Here is a 21,375-nt window from a genome sequence, read left to right as displayed (position 1 = left end):
AACAATTGTTTGAATATAATTTTTGTTTTTAAGTTTGAAAAAGTTGTATTGATTTTTGTGTTTTGTTCTGAAGTTTGTAAAAGTTGTATTGGTTTTTGTGTTTGGATAATTCTTAGGTAATAATTAGATGAAAAAGTTGAAGATTTGAAATCGAGAAGTGTTTTGTGTTTTGAGTGATGTTTGGGAAGGAAATTATGAGAAATTTTGAGAATTTCCATCTTTGCGTCCAAACGTCCCCTATTGCTTATCAAGACAAATAAAAACTCAAAATGCAGCTTCCCCTTTCTCAACTCTGCATAAAATTCCAACATATGGTTACATAGACCTGAAAATGTAGAAGGAAAGAAAAAGGATATGTAATCTAGCTCACTTGAAGTACATGATACCAAGAAGCCAACTGCGTACTGCCCCAAAAATTTGCCAACTCTAATAACTCCATACCTTCAAAAGTGAAACTATCCACAAACCCTAATAATCCATAGTTTGAAACTTTAAAAGAGTAACCACAAATCTTAAGAACCCTAATCCTACCTCAGTAGTAAACCATAATCCATATAGTTACACTAAGCTTTCTCTGAACCATAATCACATATCAAGCAAGTACATTATTTACGTTTTTTACACATATCAAGCAAGTAAGGACATTATTTACCTATAAAAAAAGTAAGTACATTATTGCCTTAAAATGCCTTAACAATAAGTTAGAGAGAGTTACATTAGTATCTTTGATTCTGTCAATTACTAAAGCACATAACCACTACAATGCTGTTAAATAATAATATATGTCAGAGTTCAGTGTTGTACTAATCATCATGTCCAATCAAAGATGAAGAGTTTAACACATTTCATTAAAAAAATTTCTCAACCATCAACATTAATGCAAATGGAAAGTATGGGAAAAGGATCTAAGTAACCTGAATCGCTTCTCTGTACCACAAGTAATGATTGCATATGGATCTGATGTGCCATTTAAATTTGCACTGATGAGATTTTTAGCTGCCAACAATTCCAACTGAAAAATACAGCACACACCATCTCATGTCAGCAAGCAAGAGAAGATCCATTACATCAAGCCAATATCAAATCCAATATAAACGCTGAACGCTGGTTGGAAACTAGCACCAGAGCCAAATCACGATCACAAGATTTTATTTACCTTGATTAAGTATGCTAAATTGGTTTGAGGATCTCCTTTCAATTGGCCCATCTACAAAATAAGGGCAGAACTGCATGTCAAACAAGTTAAAAATTACTCCATGAAACAGGTACGTGCAGACTGTAACCAGCAGGATAAGAATATAGATCCAATATCGGTATCCAAAGATAACATAAATTTAAATAGCTCTGGCATGACTTTAAAAAACAGAAGAGAAACAAATAAAAATTTAAACAACAACAACGATGACGATGATGATGATGATGAAAACTATCAGAAATATAAAACGTGTACACATAAAAGGAAAGAAAAACCAGGTTCTAAACCACAATTACACCCCCTAAAAACAAAGTTTATCAAACGACCTCAGGAAAGGAATAGGAAGCAGGCACTTGTTATTCAATGCAACTATCTAAATAAGAATCTTTTGTATTTTTTGATCGGGACAATCCAAATAAATATCTATATGACACTCTCAGTAAAACAAGAATCTCACCTTCCTAGAAGACAAGTTACAAATAAAAAACTAGGATTGCCATGAAGCCTTTGGAAATGACAAAAAGCCGAAGGAATGAGAGGAAGAATAAGGAAAAGAAAAGAAAAGAACTTGCAAACAGATAACTTCGGACGAAACACGAATAAATGTAGAAGTGACAAAAGTCAAACTAAGAATTTACAATCCTCTCATTTCCAATATCTTCTCAGGACCCAATAAAAGAACCACACCATATTGTTAATCTCAAATGAATCGACCACATTTTCACCCTGAAAACCAATACCTCTCAAACACTCACAATAATTCACACTAATCATTGCCCACATCATTCATTATTAAAAATTCTCATAAGAACAAAGGACTTAGCACGATTAACCATTAAGATCATTGATATTCACATGCTGAACAAAAATGAACGTAAGAATTGAAAGGAATTGACCTTGTCTCCATCAGTGTCCCCAGAATTGGGCGAATTGCCGTCGACGAGTGCTCGATCACCATCGACATCACCGCTCCGGTACGTGAAGAACCAGTAGGCGACGATCACAAACACCGAAGCCGCAACAGTGACCTTGATCTCCCACCAAGAGGGGACGAAAATATCCAGCATCCTTTCGATCAACATCACGTCCAGCCAGATAACGGTAAAAAATCCCAGAACGAAAGAAAAACACACACAGAGAGAAAGAAACTAATCATAAACTGAAGGGTTAAAAGGTTTGATGTAGAAAATTGGAAGGGTCTCGAGGGATTGAGAAGTGCATAGACAAAGTTAAATTTGACGGGCAACTCAGAGTCCTTCAGAGAGGGAGAGAGAGACAGAGTCAATGTTGGACCGTTGGAGAGACATGGAGGTTGAAAAACGATAGTTGTCGAATCCATTACCGAAAAGCCATTCAGTCGGCAAGGAAATAACGGCAAAACCCTGATTGCGAGTGCGGGAATTTAGGAGGATCGTAAGGGGTATTCTTGGGAATATGAAACTTCATACGAATAGTTGAATTTAACGCGTGGGAATAGCCGAAGAGGATCCTTTCGCATTCAACGACCCCTCCCCCTTTGTTCATCCTTGAATTTAATGAGCCAGTCCAGGGGAGACGACGAAAATAAGATCGTTGAAAGTTTCACTGTGACTAAATTGCCCTTTGTCATTGGTACTTCCGCCTCCTCATGCGAGATAGAAAATTCTACCCTAAGATAGGGGTACCAGAGTTGTAAGAGAAAAATTCCATGCAATTCTCTCACAAAAATAATATTAAGCATAGACCAACTTGGCAGACTCTTTGAATAAAAAAATGTAAAAAAAATAAAATAAATAAATAATGTGTTTGATACCTAATAATAATAGTCTTATGGTCAAATATAGATTCAATTCAATGAGATCGGTCAAATTAATCAAGTTAAATAACTCTATACCTAATACTTTCATATAATAAGGTCTTGTTTAGACTTTAAGATGAGATGATATAAGATAAGCAATATATGAATAGCAATAAAATAATTTATAAACGATAATAAAATAGTTTGAGTTAAGATGTTTAATGGAATTTTGAGAATGAGAGAAAAAAATTAAATTATAAAATTATAAAGTTACAATGTTATTATAATATAATTTTTATTTTGAGATTTGAAAAAATTATTTTTTTTTTAAATTTAAAAAAGTTGTGAAGCTTATTAATCTTTGTATGTCGTAATTGTGTTGATTTATGGGCAGCAAATATGTTAGTATGCTTTATAAATTTAAGTTGTGATTATGGGAAATTAGAGTCGGATGATATGAGTTAGTAATAATTATTGAAGTGATATATGGTGGTGGTTTCGTGGAGCCATGAAGTGTAACTTATAAAGCTTTGTGATTTTGTGTTGTGTAGATGTAAAAATATTGGACAGATTTTATGTATTGAAAGTGTAGGTTTCAAAAGATTATGAAGAATTGATGTGGTGATTGGAAACTTGTTATGCAGTATGTGTAATTATTTGGATATGTTATATATTGAGTTTAAATGGATGATTGATTGAATATGTGTGTTGTATTCATTGTTAATAGGCTTATTGATTGAAAATAGTGTTTGTGAAAGTTGGAATATTGGGAAGCCATGTGATTGTGTTGTTTGTTGTTTACTGGGTTTAAATAGATAATGGATTTAAGTGATGTGTATATTAATTTGGTTGAAGAGTTGGCATGAATGCAATGGTTTATAGATTTGAATTTATATGAGGACCATGAGGTCCAATAATTTGACAAATTTGTATATATTGGGTGTATTAAGCATGAACAATGGTGGTGGAGCAAGGTGATAGTTGGTTTCTAAATACTGGACAGGTTTTATATATATTGGATGTGTTAATTAGGATTTGCAATTGGAGTTTATTGTATGTAATGGACAGATGTTAAGTTTAATATTTAGCTTCACTTATATTCGATGTGCGAGCACGAAAGTGATTTTTAAATGCATGATTATGTTTGTGTTGGACTATGTTTATAATTAAATTATATTGAGATGCTTGAGGTGAATATATGAAGTTTGGATGGATAGTCTTGAAGTGTTGGGATGAGATGATGAAATTGTAGTGAAGTTGAAAAGCATGATGATGATTTTGGTTTCTAAATGGATAGATTTCTGTTTATTAAATGTATTGAATATGGATGGAGCTTGTTAAAACGAATTAGTGCTTAAATGAATTATATGTTGATCTTAGGTAATAAAGGGGTATGACACGTATATGTTTGGTGGATTGTATATGTATGTTTGGTTTGGATTGTGTAATATGTTTGTAGGTGAGGAAGTGAATGGGATTCTGGAAATTTAAGTTGATGTTGGATTGGATTGTATATGTATGGAGGAAGGGTATTATTTGAGAAATGATATTGTAACTCTAGTTGAAATTCATGATGAGGTGGGATTGAGTTGTAGACTTGTGAGTGATGGTTGGAGGATTTAAGTGAGGCATAAGCACTCACTTTATTAGTTAGAAAATAAAGTTAGGTTTCTAGATTCGTAGTTTAGGCCTAAAATTTATGGCAAAGTTATGCTTCAAGGAATTAATGATAACTTGTATAAGTTCAATGAAAGGGTGTCAAGAATGCCTAAAAGTATAAATTGTACGATCAAGAATGTCATGAAGGTGTATGCAAGAAGTAGTTGATGAAGTTATTTGGACATGACTAGTTTAAGTGAATGGAAGTTAAGTAAGGAATCAATTGAAGGTTAAGCCCTGCTGAAGAGAATGAACTAAGAGTTAGAGTATTTTTAATATGTCAATTCTATGTTTAATATTCTAGTGCAAATAGAAAAGAATTGACTGAAAGTTATGTATGCATATAGATTGTTATCTGACACGCACATGAATGGACTGCATAAAATGTAAATAGCATGAAATTCAGGTAAATATTATGTTCATACTCTTTTAGATTTTTCTAAAGATATGAAAATGAAAATGAACGTTTTATGTATGAAAAAAGAAACAAAATGCTTTAATGAGAAAAATATTCTTTTATGAATTAAAGAAATTAGGAGTGTAACCGGTCCGGTTCAGTCTGGTTTTGGAGTTTTCAATTTTTTCAATTTTAGTCCGGTCCGGTCCGACCGATACAGACCGAATCATCACCGAAAATAGAATTTTCAATTTTTTCAATTTTAGTCCGGTCTGGTCCGATCTTCTGATTTACCATTTACACATGTAATACTATATATATATATTTAATATTATAGTTTTTTTAATATTAAGTTTAATTGTGAGAATTTAGTATTTATTAACAATTACTAATTCATTGATGTTCAATTATACTAGTATAATATAAGTAGTGTCTAACTTATTAGTGAGATTAATAAACTGGAATACTAAGATTAAAATAGTATAATTAGTACATAATTATACTAGTATATTAATTTTATGTTATAAGATTAATAGACTTGAATGATAAGATTAGAATTTCATGTTATATTAATTAGAAATGTAGCATATAATATATATAATAACAATAATATAAAAATTATATATAATATAAAAAATTAAAATATTTATGTACCGGTCTAGTTTGGTTTAAACTGGTTTTCAAAATATGAAAACCGGTACCGCACCAGTTTAGGACTGATTTTCATTTTTAAGAATCGATACCGCACTGAATCGGTTACAAACCGGACTGAACCCACCTGTATGATCCGGTCGGTTTTCCTATTTTTTCTTACACCCCTAAAGGAAATGGTTTTCTACAAATGAAACAAAATGAAATGTTTTCTTAGAATGAAATGGCATTTTATGAATCTATGTTAATGTATTAATGTTCAAGTATATGTATGTATTGACCTTCTTTGGCAGTCCCTTTTTATGCATCCAGAGAATAGTTGTATGCATGTAAATATATGTTATATGTAGTATGTATTGTATGTATGGTTTCATGAAATGAAATAATGATGTTTTATGTTTTATGTTATGAAATGATGCTTTATGAAATGGACTGATAAATGAAATGTTCATAGTAGTACTGGTAGTGCATTTAGTGCTGCCTCTGACTAAGGGATGCCCAACCTGTGGCCATGGGCGGAATCAAGTCTAAAAGATCGCTAACCCTAACACACAGGGCGTAACAATGTGTATCGGCTAGAGGAAAAGTGATAAGAATAATTGGATATATGAAATGTTTTAGTTTTATAATGGAATGTACAATATGGGAAATGTTTTGAGGAATGAAAATCTTTTTAGAAGAAAAATTTCACCTTGTACTGTTTTTAAAGAAAATAAAATATTTTATGTAAAGTATGCATATGAATGAGAAATGCATGAATGAAAACCTATTTTAATATATTTTTATAATATGAAATAATGTTTACTGAGTATTCGACCCATTTTATTTTTATGTATGTCTATCCCCCTCTCAAGAACAAAATGAGTAAGAAACGTCAAGACAGATATGGCCCAAGGAAGATTAGAGTCTGACAGAAGTCTAGGCATTTTATGTAATGTATGAAACCAGTTTTATAAAAGGACTTTATATTTTTAATTAAATGAATTCTGCTGCATAATTCTCTTTTAGATTTATAAAGCAGATTTCAAATTTTAACTATGAAATCTTTTATATCATGGGAAGGGAAGGAAAAAAAAATTAAAAAGTTTAATAATTTCCATCTCGTTTTCTAAAATTATTTTCTAAAGTCTTACATTTAAATAAAGTAGATTTAATAGATCATATGAAGTCATATATGAGTTTACTTTTATATAATTTTTTATGGCTAAAGTATTTTTCGTTATTGGACCTAGCACACAACATATAACTTTTGAGACATACCAAAAATGAATGGGAAATTAAGAAACAACTTGACAAAACAAACTAAGAAATACTTCAGCATAACATGAATGACATATTCTAGAAGGAGCTTGTCAATGAAAAGGAATATAACCTTTGATATTTTGGAATTATAACCTCTTTCTTGAACTCTCAAGGGAGTGATGTTAGGTCAAGAGCTTGATGATCTGATTGCATACGGTCAGGTTTTTTGGAAAAATCGAAAAATCTGAGTTCAAAACCCCCCACCCCCATTGCATAAAAAACAAAAAAAGAGTGACAAAAACAAAAAGAAAGAACTAGAACTGTAGTAGTATGTCATGATTCAGGCAAAAAATGAAAATAGGAATTTTAGAAAGCAATTTTAATCTGACATGATGAAAATAACCCCAAGTGTTGCAACTAAAAACAATTATTGTTTATCATTCATTTTAGTGTTATTCTTTTACTATCACTTGATGTAATATCAAATAATCTGATTTAGTTTAATTTGATTAGCAAAGTTAAACTAAAATAAAAATAATCAAAAATAAATTGATGTGAAATCCTTTTTTGTAAAAAAAAAAATTGCTTTAATAAAAAAAAAAACTTATTAAGTCTAAGACAATTAAGTCAAAATCGATACTAGGTCTTTAGACCAATTGCCAGATCCACCTATGAGTCCGCCTTGATTTCTTCAAGAAACATAAGCCTAAAACCATCCACCCAAAAAAATACATATCAGGCTGTGGGTTTCGAAAGTCAACGAGTTTCTTAAAGAATGTCTTATGTTCCAAAGAATCAGTCAGTATATATTCTTAAGCAGTATACAAGTAACCTATTCAAGATAGAACCTGACCAAAGTCGCATAAAATATCCAAGAGACACATATGTGTGTGTGTGTATATATATATATATATTTATATGTATAGTTATGTAACACTCCGCTCCCTATAGTTAATAATAAAATCATTTTTAAAAATTTTCGAGAGCCAGAATTCTACTACTGAACCTTGATTTAAAAAGATTTTGTTTTATTTTAAAGGAAACGCTTGGTACAAAAATTCTATAAATAAAATAATCCTTTATTCAAATATTGAGATCACAAAAGAGAGTGCACATAATCATTTATTAAAAATTTTCAAAATGTGTATCATAAATATCATAACTTAAAATCTCTGTACATGATCTAGGCCACTGTCACTGTAACAACCCCTGGACTAAGTCTCTTCTTGTAGCTCTATCGTCATAATTATCATGACCTGGGGTAGTTTAAAAAACATAAAAAATCAAACTAAAATGATTCGATAATTCAGTAAGAAACCCATCATAATATAAATATATTTAACAAAAGGTTTTTTCATATGAATTAACTGATTGATCTGACTTATCTGGCTAGCTAACAAACTTAACCATGTGTGCAAGATTGTGCACTAACTTCCCATACTACAACAAGGGAAGCCGACTGTGCAGCACTCTGGCGTATTACAGTAGACCACGCTTGAGTATATGGTTTGCACGCCCTCCCAGAAACTACATTGGTACCATGCATCTGAATAACCATCTGATTAACTGTTCTGACCTTATCTTACACTTGATTTTATGAAAATTTACGTGTTTTTTGCAACATAAGATTCATAAGATGCATAATATATACATAACTATAATATGCAGAATGAAACATGATGAATGATGTGCTTGCAAATATCATGACATGCGTGGTACGTAAACACTAGCTTCGAAAGAACTGATTTTAATAATAATATATATATATATATAACTAGCTAATGTATGCTAATTTTAATTTATGATCAAGGTACTTACCTTCTAGTGTTACTTCCTAAAATTTTCAACACAAAATTGGTCGCGAGGCTAGAGTGAGAGGTTTATGATTTCTTTTTCCAAATAACACGCGGAGGAAAGATATTTATAGAGAGATTTGGGAGAGGGTGATGACTGGTTTGAGTTGGACTCGATTAAAGAATTTTAACATGGAGATAATTTGTAGAGTTGTATCCCTGTTGGAATAGGATACCGACAAGTTCGAGTTCGAGTTGGACTTGGTCACGATCATTCAAGAAGAGAGTTTGAATTTAGAAACATGATTTAGTTGTTCATTCAATGTAGGATTGGCAATGACTGAGACTACGTAAGGGACTTCGATCAGTAATGATTTTAAATTGAAATAAGTTTCTAATAGCTGATCTTTAAATTGTAAAACGAGTCTAATTCATTTAATAAATCATAAATGAGATTTAACCTAGTTATTAAGCCTAATTAAAACTCTTAATCAACCTCAATAATTTATCGCTCATGAGCTTATCCAATATGACTCATTAAATATAATTTAGACCCAATAAAAATTATTAATATCTCAACCTTAGAATTATTAGGTCAGGTCATTACAAATCCTCCTCCTTATAAATATTCTGTCCTTGGAATTCACTAGATCTCCAACAACCTATATTCTTTCTATGTCTCTTTTACTCCTCGTTTAGTCAAACTTAATATTCCAACAATTTGGTTCGATACTTTACTATACCTTTAAGCATACACATTGGCATGATACATGTCAACCATCATACATTACAAATTCAACTCAAACTTAAACAAGTATTTGCCTTAACAATGGTATCGATTAAAAGCCTGATAAAAAATTCACTCAACAATTATCTTAACTCCACATACAATAGTAACTAACGATCTCTACATGAAATAATAATAAAATTCTCTATCTAAAATAATAACCTCAATAAATCGTAACCTAAAACTCTCCAAATTTCGGATCCTAAATCTTACGCCTCATTCTTGGTAATAGAATCGTGTTACCTATAGAACATAAGATATTTTCCACCAATTATCATGAATACTATACACCATACGTAAATCTATGTCATAACTTCAAAATCTAATAAATTCATTCCTAATTTCCTTAGTTTAAACTCCACAAAATATAAGACCATTTTCTCATGAACAAGAGGCTTCATCAATCTTAAAACCAAAGGTTCCTAACTTAATATTTAAAAACTTCCTCGCTAAAAGCCTTTTACGTGCACTTTGACATGCATGTATATAAAAAAATTTCATTGATCATTTTCATTAAAACAGTAAAGTAGTAAAAGTTAAAAATACTTACTGTAAAGCAGGACATGCCTTAAGGAGACCTTGGCCAAGATTTTTTTTTTCACTTTCAACTTTCAAATTTCTTTTTTTTTTTCCTTGTAAGAATTTTTTTCTTTTTTAGAAAAGTCTACAAAATATTTGACCTGGCTCTAATACCAACTGTAGCATCTTGCTCCCCACGGTTAATAATAAAGTCACTTTTAAAAATTTTCGGGAATCGGAGTACTACTACTGAATCTTAACTTATAAATATTTTCTTTTATTCTAAAAGAAGCGTCCGGTACAAAGATTCTATAAATAAAATAGATATTTATTAAAATAGTGAGATCAGAAAAGAGAGGGTGCAAAAGCATTTATTAAAATTTCTCAAAATTTGTGCCATAAATACCATTACTTAAAATCTTTGTACATGATCTAGGTCACTGTCACTGTAACACCCCCTGGACTAAGTCCTGTCCTACAGCTCTATCGTCATAATTATCTTGACCTAGGGTGGTTTAAAAGACAGAAAAAAATAAACTAAAATGAATCGACTACTTAATAAAAAACCCATCATAACATAAATATACTTAACATAAGGTCTTTTCATAAAACATTTAATGCTGAGCTTAAATCATGTATAATCATGCTAATACTTATGTTATGCATATGATTGATTTATCTTAATTAACTGACTGGTCTAACTTATCTGGCTGGCGAACATACTTAACATTGTGTGTAAGGTTGTGCACTAACTTCCCCTACTGCAACAAAGGAAGTCAATTGTGCAGTACTCTAGCATACTACGGTGGACCATGCTTGAGTCCGTGACTTGCATAGTTGCACACACCCTAAAACTGCATTGGGACCATTCATCTGAATAACCATCTGATTAACTGTTATGAGCTTATCTTACACTTGATTTTATGAAAGCTTACGTGTTTTATGCAACGTAAGATTCATGAGATGCATAATATATACGTAACAATAACATGGAGAATGAAACATGATGGGCTTGCAAATATCATGACATGCGTGGTACATAAACACTAGTTTCGAAAGAACTGATTTTAATAATATATATATATATATATATAACTAGCTAACATATGTTAATCCTAATTTATAATCAAACTACTTACATTGTAGTGTTGCTTTCTAATATTTCCGACACAAAATTGATCACGGTGTTGGACTAGGAGGTTTATGGTTTGTTTGTTTATTTGTTTGTTTGTTTTTTTCTCTCTCTCTCCAAATAACACGCGGAAGAGAGATATTTATAGAGAGATTTGGGAGAGAGTGACGACCAATTTAAGTTGGACTCGGTTAAAGAGTTTTAACGTGAATATGACTTGTAAAGTTGTATCATTTTGGAATAGGATGCTGACGAGTTCGAGTTTGAGTTGGACACGGTCACGATCATTCAAGAAGAAATTTTGAATTTAAAAACATAATCTAATAGTTCATTCAATATAAGATTGCCAGTGACTGAGACTATGCAAGGGACTTCAATAAATAATGATTTTAAATCGAAATAAACTTTTAATGGCCAATTTTTAAATTATAAAAGGAGTCTAACTTGTTTAATAAATAGTAAATGAGATTTAACCTAGTTATTGAGTCTAATTAAAACTCTTCATCAATCTTAATAATTTATCCCTCATGAGCGTATCCAATATGGCCTATTAAATATAATTTAGATCTAATAAAAATTATTAATATTTCAACTTTAGAATTATTGAGTCAGGTCGTTACAAGTTATAACTAGTAACCAACATTGATTGAAAAACAAAACTCAAAGCATTTTGGCAAATGTTTATAAAGAAGCCAAAACACTTTGAGCAAGGTTTTATATATAGGTCCGATTATAATGACGGTGCCCTTCATGTGTTTGAGACGTAGGATTACTGTTTTAATAGGTCGTCAGTAAGTTAATCAGCTTATTGTATTTAGGATTTAGAATCAGTACTTGTTTTTGGAGCTCCTCATTTTATGTCAAGTTTGCAAGCTCGTGGTCATGGGATTTGTTCAACCAAACTTTGAATATTATCCATTCCTATTCATTCAAGCAGCTCTTGTATTTCCTGTAATAATGATGGTACTAGTAGAGGAAAATGCTTCTTTTTTATATGAAAAACTCAATTGCAGAAAAAGGAGGCATGAGTTTCGTTACATTGTAGGAATACTCGTAACTTTAAGTGACCCTCGATTTGATTTGTCCATGTAATTAAAATAATAATTTAATATGTTATATTTGGGGACTTTGCTACAGCCACATGAGATTTTTACAGAGAATCTTCACCGAAAGTCATTTTTTGTTACTTTTTTTAATCATTTTTTAAACACTTTAAGCATTTTTAAAAATAAAAAAATTATAAATTTATTTAAAAATACTTCTTAATCATTAAGTAAATAAAATCAAATTCGATAAAAGATTTCGGTAGAAATCTTATGTGAAAATAGTATTTTCCTATATTTTGAGAACATATTAGACATGCATGCAATTCCAAAATCAATAGTTTCCTCTCGAATTTAAATTAAATTAAATTAAATGTAAGTATAGTTTTTACAATTCATCTAAGAAATTAGCTCTAAATTGTACTTTACAAAGGGTCACATTCACATCCGTCGCATATATCATGGTTTTGCTCTGTCATAAGTAAGAGTTTATCACTAAAGTTTAAGAGAGCCAGAGTTGTCATTTAAAAAAAAAAAAAAAAATTGATCACCTAGCTAGCTAGGTTCCCTTCTTCCCCCTAACACAACATAAACGATGTTGCTTATTAATCTTTTGAATGTTGATAGAGAAAATTATGCTTCTTGTAATTCATGGAAAAACATAGACATCATTTTTTACAATATACATGAGTCTTCCCCAATGTTCCTTTTAAGAATAAAAGTAGCAGCAAACTAGGTTTGGGTGATGAAGCACCTCTACCCACCACCCCACCCCACCCCACCCCACCCTTCCCTGTATAGCCTTTGCCTGGTCGGGACAAGGGGCATGCTGGAGGATGCATGCACACAATTGGGAGTCGGGGGCGGGGCTTAGGTTGGGCACAAGCCCTTATATATATAACACATACATATATATTAAAAAATAATTTTTTTCAATAAAACAATGTAAACGACGTCATTTCATGTAATACTTAGCTCCTCACAATTAAGAATAAAGTCAATTTTAGAATTCCTCGGGAGTCGGAGTGCTACTTCTGAATTTGACTTAAAAAATAATTTCTTTTATTCTCTAAAGGAATGCCAGGTACAAAAATTCTATAAATAGAATTATTTATTGTTAAAAATACTGAGATCATAAGAGAGAGTACGTGGAAAATTTATTAAAATTTCTCAAGTCTATACTATAAAAATCAAAACTTAAAATCTTTATACATGATCTAGGCCACTGTCATGCCTCCCTGAACTAAGTCCCGTCTTGCAGTTCTACCTTCATAAATATTCGGACATGGGATGGTTTAAAAATATAAAAACAATTAAAATGAGTCTATGACTCAATAAAAAACTCATCATAACATAAATATACTTAACATAAAAAATCTTCATGTTGAGAACTTAAAATCATAAGTAATCATGCTGATACTTATGCCATGCGACTTGTCTTGAATTAACTGACTAATTTGATTTATCTAACTGATATGACTGGCCAATATACTTAACCATATGTACAAAGTTGTACACCGGCCCCATGTTTCACTATCGCAAGGAGAGCCACTGATGGTATTCTAGCATACTATGATAGACAACACTTGAGTCCGTGGCTTGCACATCTACCCTGAAATTGCATTGATACTATGCATCTAAATGGCCATATGATTTATCTAATATTTATCTTTCACTTGATCTTATAAAATCTTACTTATCTTATGCAACGTAAAATGCATGAGATGCATAATACATACATAACTATAATATGCTGAATGAAATATGATCATGAATTATGGTGAATGACGTGCTTGCAAATATCATGACATGTGCAGTATATAAACACTGGCTTCAAAAGAACTATCTTTAATAATAATATATATAACTAGCTAACGTATGTTAATCCTAATTTATGATCTAGCAACTTACCTTGTAGGCTAATTTGATATTTTTGGGGCGCGACTGATTTCCTTTCATTGGCTCGGCACCGACTAGAGAGAGAAATAGATTAATCGAGAAATTGAAAACATATGTGAGAGACGAGAGAGAAAACATGAGGGGATGCTGGGAGAGGAATGATGCAGTCAGCTATTGGCGTGGTGAACATGGGACACGCACGATGCTAGACGAGGTATCTTAGGTTCGGCCGTTTCACTTACGGAGATTTATGGTTTTTTTTTTCTAAATAACACACGGAATGGATAATATTTATAGAGAGATTTGAGAGGGGGTTCCACGAACATTCAAGAAGAGAGTTTGAATTTAAAATATAATTTAGTAATTCATTCAATATAGGATTGGCAGTGACTGAGATTGCATAGGTAAATTGAAATAAGGTTGATCTTTAAAATCTAATAGGAGTCTAAATCGTTCAATAAATATTAAATAAGATTTAGCCTAGTTATTAAATCTAATTAAAACTCCTTATCAGTCTCAATAATTTAAGCTCATGAGTTTATCTAATATGAACTATTAAATATAATTTAGATACAATAAAAATTATAATTATTCAGACCATAAAATTATTAGGTTGGATCGTTACATTTCAGGATTAAGTTTAACCTAAAACCTAACCCTACCCCTGTCTCTTTATTTCTCCTCTCTCTCTCCTTCCTCTCTCAGACTCTCAATCTCTCTTCCTTCCCATGTCCTTGTCACCCCCCTGTGGAGGACGCGCAAGCCCATTCTCCCCCCACTTTTTCTCCTCCTTCTTGAAGCATGGTTGTGGAACCGAATGAAAACTTTACTAAGGCCCTATTGAATTAAGCAAGAGACAGCTTAAATGATGGAAATGAAGAAAATAGTTACGGTTGGAATGGCTGTGGGTTTGCGAAGAGACCCACGCCCATTTGTGGTTGTGGTTTTTTGCTTAGATATGTAGTTGTTATGGATTTTTTTTTTTTTTCCAATTTGTTGTGGATGGGTCTATGATTATGTGGGTTTGTGTTATTTTGAATTTCTTTGGTGTTTTTCACTATAGGTGGGCAGGGTGGGGCGAACGACCATGGGGCCAAATCAGCCCCCAACTTCTAGACGGGGGCACCCTCCCATGGGGGCAATGTCGAGGTCCCCCCCCCTCCCCATGCAGGGCAGGGGGGGCGGGATGGGACAGGGACACCTCTTGTGCGGGCGGTGTAGCTAGCACACCATGGCAAACTCCAATCACCATTTTCAAAAGTCTGAATACCAGTCCTTCCTTCCATCCCATTTTCTCCGGCAAATATGAGAGTAGGCTGTAAATTTTTCTCAGGGATTTGAACTGCCCATCACTTCCCATAGTCTCAATTTTGGTTGGAACCAAATTTTATTGAGACTCTATTCTCTTTCGCATTAAATTCAGGAAAGTCCAAAAAGTAATTACCAGTCAGCAGTCTCACTGCATGCATCGGTGTCCCCTAATTTCCCACCTTCGATATGAAGCTTTGAATTCCAATATAAAAATAAGGGGAAGCATCATTTCAACGGTCTACAATGTACAAAAAGCAAAAGATCATGATCGGAAACCCTATAGCTTTTTGACTAGAAAACCCTTTTTAATTTATTAGTGTTTTTGAGCAATTAATATTGCTTACATTCCTTTCCCCTTTTTTTTTTCTAAAGCTTTGTATGCAATTAAAGCATAAGATGCAACAAAAATGTTAAAAACATGGAAAGATCAATCCATGTTTGAATTGATCAGAGTAAGAGACTTTTGACGAAGAATCAACGAAAATGTCAAAATTGTAATTTCTCCATTATTGTCTTTGGATTCTTCTATATATCCTCCTCATCTTCCTGTTCTTCTTCTTTTTTTTTTTTTCTAAAAAAAAAAATAAATTATTACTTACAAATTAAACAATTAGCACTTTTCAAAATTCACCAGAAATTGAATGATCATGATAATTTAAAAAAAAAAAAATCCCGATGACTGTTCTTTTGACATAAAAAAAAACCATTAATTACTTGTACACCATCCCAACACACATGCACACTTTTTTCCCTCTAAGCTGCAGTTTTTGGGGATTCTGGATATAGCAGCATGCACCCAGAGACTGAGTATTTATGATGCCATCCATTAGCATGTGATTTAGCACCATGCTGGACCTTTTTCGTGCCCGCACCTTACCTCATTGCTCTTCTTTTGAGGACTACAAAAATATAGTGCCATATTATTCAATATATATATATATATATATATATATATAATATCCTTTAACTTAAAAGTGATTATAAATATAAACATAAATGAACAGTATTAAACAATAAAATTAATTATAGAGTTTTGTTAAATATTTTTAAGAGAGCAAAATCATATAAATAATTAAAATTTTTAATATAGTTTAAATCTCATAATATTCTTAATTAACTAAAATTATTTAGATAAAATAATTTTCTACCATTATAATATTTTTGGAGTTTTCAAAATAAAAAAGACTTACTTTAATGATGAAAAAATATGAGAGCAATATAGAAATAAAAGATTCTGTATTTTTTCAGTGCTCCATGGATCATTGAGTATTGTGATTGAATTCTACACAATTCATATATTTTGCTAAAAAAACTATTGTTAAAATATCTAAAATCTTTTAATTTTCATATTATTCATATTACTGTAACGTTTTGTTAGCATTATGATGCTTGTTAAAATTTATTTTCCTGCTCCAGTGCATTAAATTATTAAGTAATTAATTTTTTAAAAAAAAAACATATTATTTTTACACATTATATTATTGTTTTGGATACATCATTTTTAATTAGACAAATAGGTAAACGTGCTTTGCACATTATATAACTGCTAGTATATATATATATATATGTATATATAAATGGAGTTAACTATGTTATGAGCTATATAACTAAAGAAAATTACTATTTTGTCCACTTAACTTATCCATTCATTTTGACATCTCATATATTTTAATTTTTTTTATTTAATAGTTAAGAAAATGACTATTAGTATATTGATATTTTTTTGATATTTTTTTTAAAATGTTTTAAAATAATAAAAAAATATATATAAATAAAAAATTTTAAAAAAAAATGAAAAGTCGAATTTAATGCAGCGGTCACTTGAAGCGAGCTCCTCTGAGCCGCAAGTAGCACCGCTCAAAATCTCATTTGCTGCTCACAATCAGGAACTAGACATGACTGCTATTACTAGCTAGGGGTCTTGAATCTTGATATACTTTCCACACCCTATCAAAAATGGAATTTTTTTTGTCTTTTAATTAAAAGTAATTGGGGGCTATTTAGTAACTGAACTAAAAGCTACCAACAATCTACTTTGCCTTTGGAATTTCAACCTCTCTCTCTCTCTCTCTCTCTCTCCCTCCCTCAAGAACAATTATAAGAATCATGTCTGCCAAGGCAAAAGAAGAGGCCGGGGGTGGGTTGCAATAAAGAATGGAGAACATGAGGAAAAGAAGACATTGCCAGCCCCCCATCTTGGAGTTACAAACTGCAGGAAAAGGCCGCTCTTCATGATTCTTCTGATGATCAGCCCAGATCATGAAACTTGTTTGCTCTTCTTCTGATCAACAGCTGATCTCACATACATACTCATCATACTCCACTTGGTTTAGTTCATGCAAGATCCCAAGAACTCAACCACAAGGTATGCCAAGAAAACACTACTCCTATAACTTTTCTGCTATACATATAGTGTCAAGTGCTGATCAATGTTCTGTACACAACATTAATGCGTTCAAGAGATTTACTTTGATCATTTTAATTTCTGGTAAAAAATAGTACTTGATCGTTTTAGATTGTTTGCATCTCTACCTTTCTTTCTTACTAAGAATTACTAGTATTTGCTCGATCTCCCTTCAAAATTCTCAAATTTGAGATCATGATCTTGAGATCACAACAATTCTCGGATCCCGCATGCTGTCAATCAATGTTTTACAACTTTTAGCCAAGCCATGATGGTTATGATTATGAACATGTCCTCTGATCCAAAGCCATGGGTAATTAATTAATAGGTTAATTGATCATTCTGCTAGCTTGTCCATTGGGTCGATGCTATATATATATATATAAATATAAATATATATATATATATATTTAGAATGTATGTTGAATATATGTTGGAGTTTTTTTTTAGCCTGCAAAGGGATTTATGTTAAAAAAACGTTCATAGTGCATGTTAGATTTTTTTTTTATTTTTTTTTTAACGCCAAGCTTTTGGTCAATTCATGGGAAGGAAAATAATTAATTTACAGAGATAGGGAAAGTTTTGAAAAATATATAACTATAAAATTAGACTTTTTACCTCGGTTTTCTTCGTTGTAACAAGCCAATTTCTGTTATATATAGACTCTATTATGACCATTTGGAAGAAATTAAAAATAAACAAAAATAAAATAAGTATGTAATTAGTTTATTCGTGTTTTTGTAGTAAACTAATTACCTCCTAAGCTGGAAATATTTTTTTATCTCATCTCATCATATTTTATCTTATTTCTTTTTTAAATATCATTCAAACGCATACATTTTTAAATTAATCATTATAATTTTTTCAACTTTTTAAATAGAAAATAAAAAACAATTCAAGTTTTTTAAATTTTAAAACAAAAATTATATTCTGATAATATTTTATTCAATTTTTAATTTTTGTTTCAAACTAGGATATTGGCATTTATAAGTCAATGTAGTACGGTGTATGACTCGTTACGGCACGGATCGAGTCGATCGTTAATTATGATCATCAGTTATGGATATCTAATTCCTTATGCATCGATCATTCATTTAATTTCTTGGAATATTTAATGGTCGATACAATAATTAAGATCATTTAAATTATGCATGCACCACTCGGCCGGTATCATTTAAGATGATCATTCAAAGCTGTGGTACTTGTTTATAAATAATTCCTAAACCAGCCCCCAAAAAGAAATATATATTATCAAGAGAAAAAAAATGTAACAAAGTGCTTGATGACATGTTAGATCCACCAAATAATCTTATAAGAATAAATTTATAAATTGATATAATTTGGTATGTAGTTTGTAAGTTTACCAAACATGAGTAATGTTAGATATAATCTTAAGTTGTGCAAGTGTCACGAATTCATTTTGAAAAATAGTAGAATCTACTGTACTTGAAAAATTAATTTTTTCATATGAATTTTATATTTACATTTTGTTTTAAAGAAATGCAACGCTAACTTGCACTCTATGACTATAAGTATCGTTTCTCTTTTTCATAAGAGTGATGCTACATCCACAGAAGATTCTTACAAAAAATCCTCACCGAAATGTAAATTTTTTTTTTTTTGCTTTTTTTTTTCAATCATTTTTTTAAACACTTTAAAAAAAATTTAAAAATATATAAAATTTATAAATTTATTTAAAAATACTTTCTTAGTCATTAAGTAAAATAAAATAAAATGAAATTCGATAGAAGAAATTTTCTGTGGAAATAGTAGTTTCCTTTTCATAATACTGCAGAGCCAACCATAAGTCGGTCTTGGCCCGGCTGTCTTTTGGTCCAAACGCGTGGCCGTTGCGAATACTCCGGCTGAGTCTAAACTTTTGGTTTACAATGAGTTCAGTTTTGGGTTTACTAAAACTGGTCAAAGATCATAACTTTCAACTTTCTTCTTTCAAAACAACCTAGACTTTGGAACTACAAATAATTGAACTTTTTTTCACCATATATGCATGGCTTATAAAAATGATTCTTCGATCTTGAAGGTCACGCGTCCGTTAATATGTCTTCCTGAAAGGCGTACGTATCACGCCCAACCCTCCAGCTTTGCCCTTCTTGCCTATTGTAAAATATCAATATATATGCATGCGTGTGTGTGTAGTTCTTGGGGTCTCTCAGATTCCTCAGTACTGTCTGCTCTTCCTGCTCCTTTTTTCTTTCCTGGAATAACTAGTTCTTATAGATTCGATCTCTCTCAATCCACGAAGCTGCTACATATCATCAAGAAATAAAGCATGACATCATGTACGTGCTTCTTTCGCATGAATAGGAAGCCGGCCTGGTATCAAAGAGCAGTGAAGATGGCCACTGTTTGGAGAAGTACCATTTCCAAGTCCAGAGAAATCCCAACGAAAAATGCTACAATTTTATGGAGAAGTACGGCCATTTCCAGAGCCACTACAGAAATCGATCATCCAACTCATGCAAGCTCCAACATAAATACTAGATCAAACAACAAGCTAAGCAAATGCAGCTCTCTAAAGATTGCCACCACTACGTTTACTCGAGTTTGTCTTTGTGCACCAATCTCTTCCTACAAAGAGCTTAATTTCCGAGCTGAACAGATTCCACCCAGAAGAAGTAACAGTTACCCAAGATACTCAAAGTCGAGTACGTCGACGTTTCCCACGTCACAGGATGGAGTAAATTATTATAATAATATTCCAGCTACCCCAAGACTTAGTGTGGAAGGGAGACGAGTTTTCCGGGGAAAGTCTCTGACGGATGATGTTTTAATGAGAAGATTTGTGGTTGAAGAAGAAGCAATGATGCAAATTAGGAGGAGGAATCAAATGGAAGCTATAAGGAGGAGAAGTATTATGAGAAGGAAGAAGCTTGGGCCCAGTCCTCTTTGTAGAATGGTTATGGCAGGGGAGGAACATGCATGATCATCATGATATCAGTAGTTGAAATTATAAGTATATAGTTTATAGTAAAATTTTTTTTTGGGGGGATGGGGGGGGATTTTTATTATTTGATCGGCAATTTTTGTAATCAATTATTTTATGGAAAAAAATCCGGAATTAATTTGTTCGGTTGGATGCTTTTATATATTTGATTTCTGCAAAGTTTAAAGATTTAGTGCTTCTTTTTTATTTATTATTTGCTTGTTTGGGGTTGTAATAGGAGTCTTAAAAAATACTTAAATAGTCTAAAAAACTCTTTAATAAAAAAATTAAGTTGTTTGGGTGTTACATGTTAATCTCAAATATGCTACAAAGTACATTTGAGGGTTTTCATACTTTTTCCTCAAATGTGTTTTTCTAGATAATGCAGAATGTAATTCGAATTTAAAAAACAAAATTGTCAATAGACGAAAATACCTATACAATTTTTAGATAATTACAACTTTCAAGCTTTCAATTAAGATATGATTACAATTTTTAAAAATTTAAATAGTCGTAATTTCTACATCAGAAAGTACTTTTTAAATTTATTTCCAAACAAACGTAATATGTTTGAAAGTATTTTAAACATGTAGTTACCAAACAGTAAATAATTTTTTAATAG

The 21,375-nt window shown here is 31.6% G+C and overlaps 2 protein-coding genes across 6 annotated transcripts in view; one reads left to right on the top strand and one right to left on the bottom strand.

Moving 5' to 3' along the window:
• Positions 1–2,698, bottom strand: part of LOC109005823 (BAG-associated GRAM protein 1-like) — a 34,236-nt gene extending 31,538 nt beyond the window's left edge. For 2 of the 4 annotated variants that reach the window (XM_035683434.1, XM_035683435.1), the window contains exons 1-3: positions 2,092–2,698; positions 1,157–1,207; positions 915–1,012 (exon numbers count right to left, since the gene is read on the bottom strand). In XM_035683434.1, the coding sequence (XP_035539327.1) occupies positions 915–1,012; positions 1,157–1,207; positions 2,092–2,277 (335 nt within the window). In that variant the 5' untranslated portion in view covers positions 2,278–2,698. Of the gene's footprint in view, positions 1–914; positions 1,013–1,156; positions 1,227–2,091 lie in introns of all 4 variants that reach the window. The other 2 variants (XM_018984870.2, XM_018984872.2) reach the window with 2 other exon arrangements.
• Positions 2,699–17,465: 14,767 nt separating this feature from the next.
• Positions 17,466–20,776, top strand: LOC109005826. 2 transcript variants are annotated; one of them, XR_001998523.2, is made up of 2 exons: positions 17,466–17,770; positions 20,048–20,776. XR_001998523.2 is itself a non-coding variant. In XM_018984877.2 (2 exons), the coding sequence occupies exons 1-2, from the start codon at positions 17,742–17,744 to the stop codon at positions 20,751–20,753; spliced, it is 648 nt and encodes a 215-aa protein (XP_018840422.1). In that variant the 5' UTR covers positions 17,477–17,741; the 3' UTR covers positions 20,754–20,776. The 2 variants fall into 2 exon arrangements, 1 of the variants encoding a protein (XP_018840422.1); XM_018984877.2 differs by having other exon boundaries at positions 17,477–17,770; positions 20,135–20,776.
• Positions 20,777–21,375: the final 599 nt, after the last annotated feature.

This window comes from Juglans regia, chromosome 12 (genome assembly GCF_001411555.2).
Source record: "Juglans regia cultivar Chandler chromosome 12, Walnut 2.0, whole genome shotgun sequence".
NCBI classification, from domain to species: Eukaryota; Viridiplantae; Streptophyta; class Magnoliopsida; order Fagales; family Juglandaceae; genus Juglans; species Juglans regia.
The sequence above is the reverse complement of the archived record's forward strand: the minus strand, read 5'-3'. Positions and strand labels throughout refer to the sequence as shown.

Excerpts from the sequence above, each read along its gene's own strand:
- LOC109005826 (XM_018984877.2), top strand. The coding sequence starts at position 17,742 with ATGCAAGATCCCAAGAACTCAACCACAAG. Across the intron at positions 17,771-20,134 it reads CCCAAGAACTCAACCACAAG|GAAGCCGGCCTGGTATCAAA; the intron begins GTATGCCAAGAA and ends TCGCATGAATAG.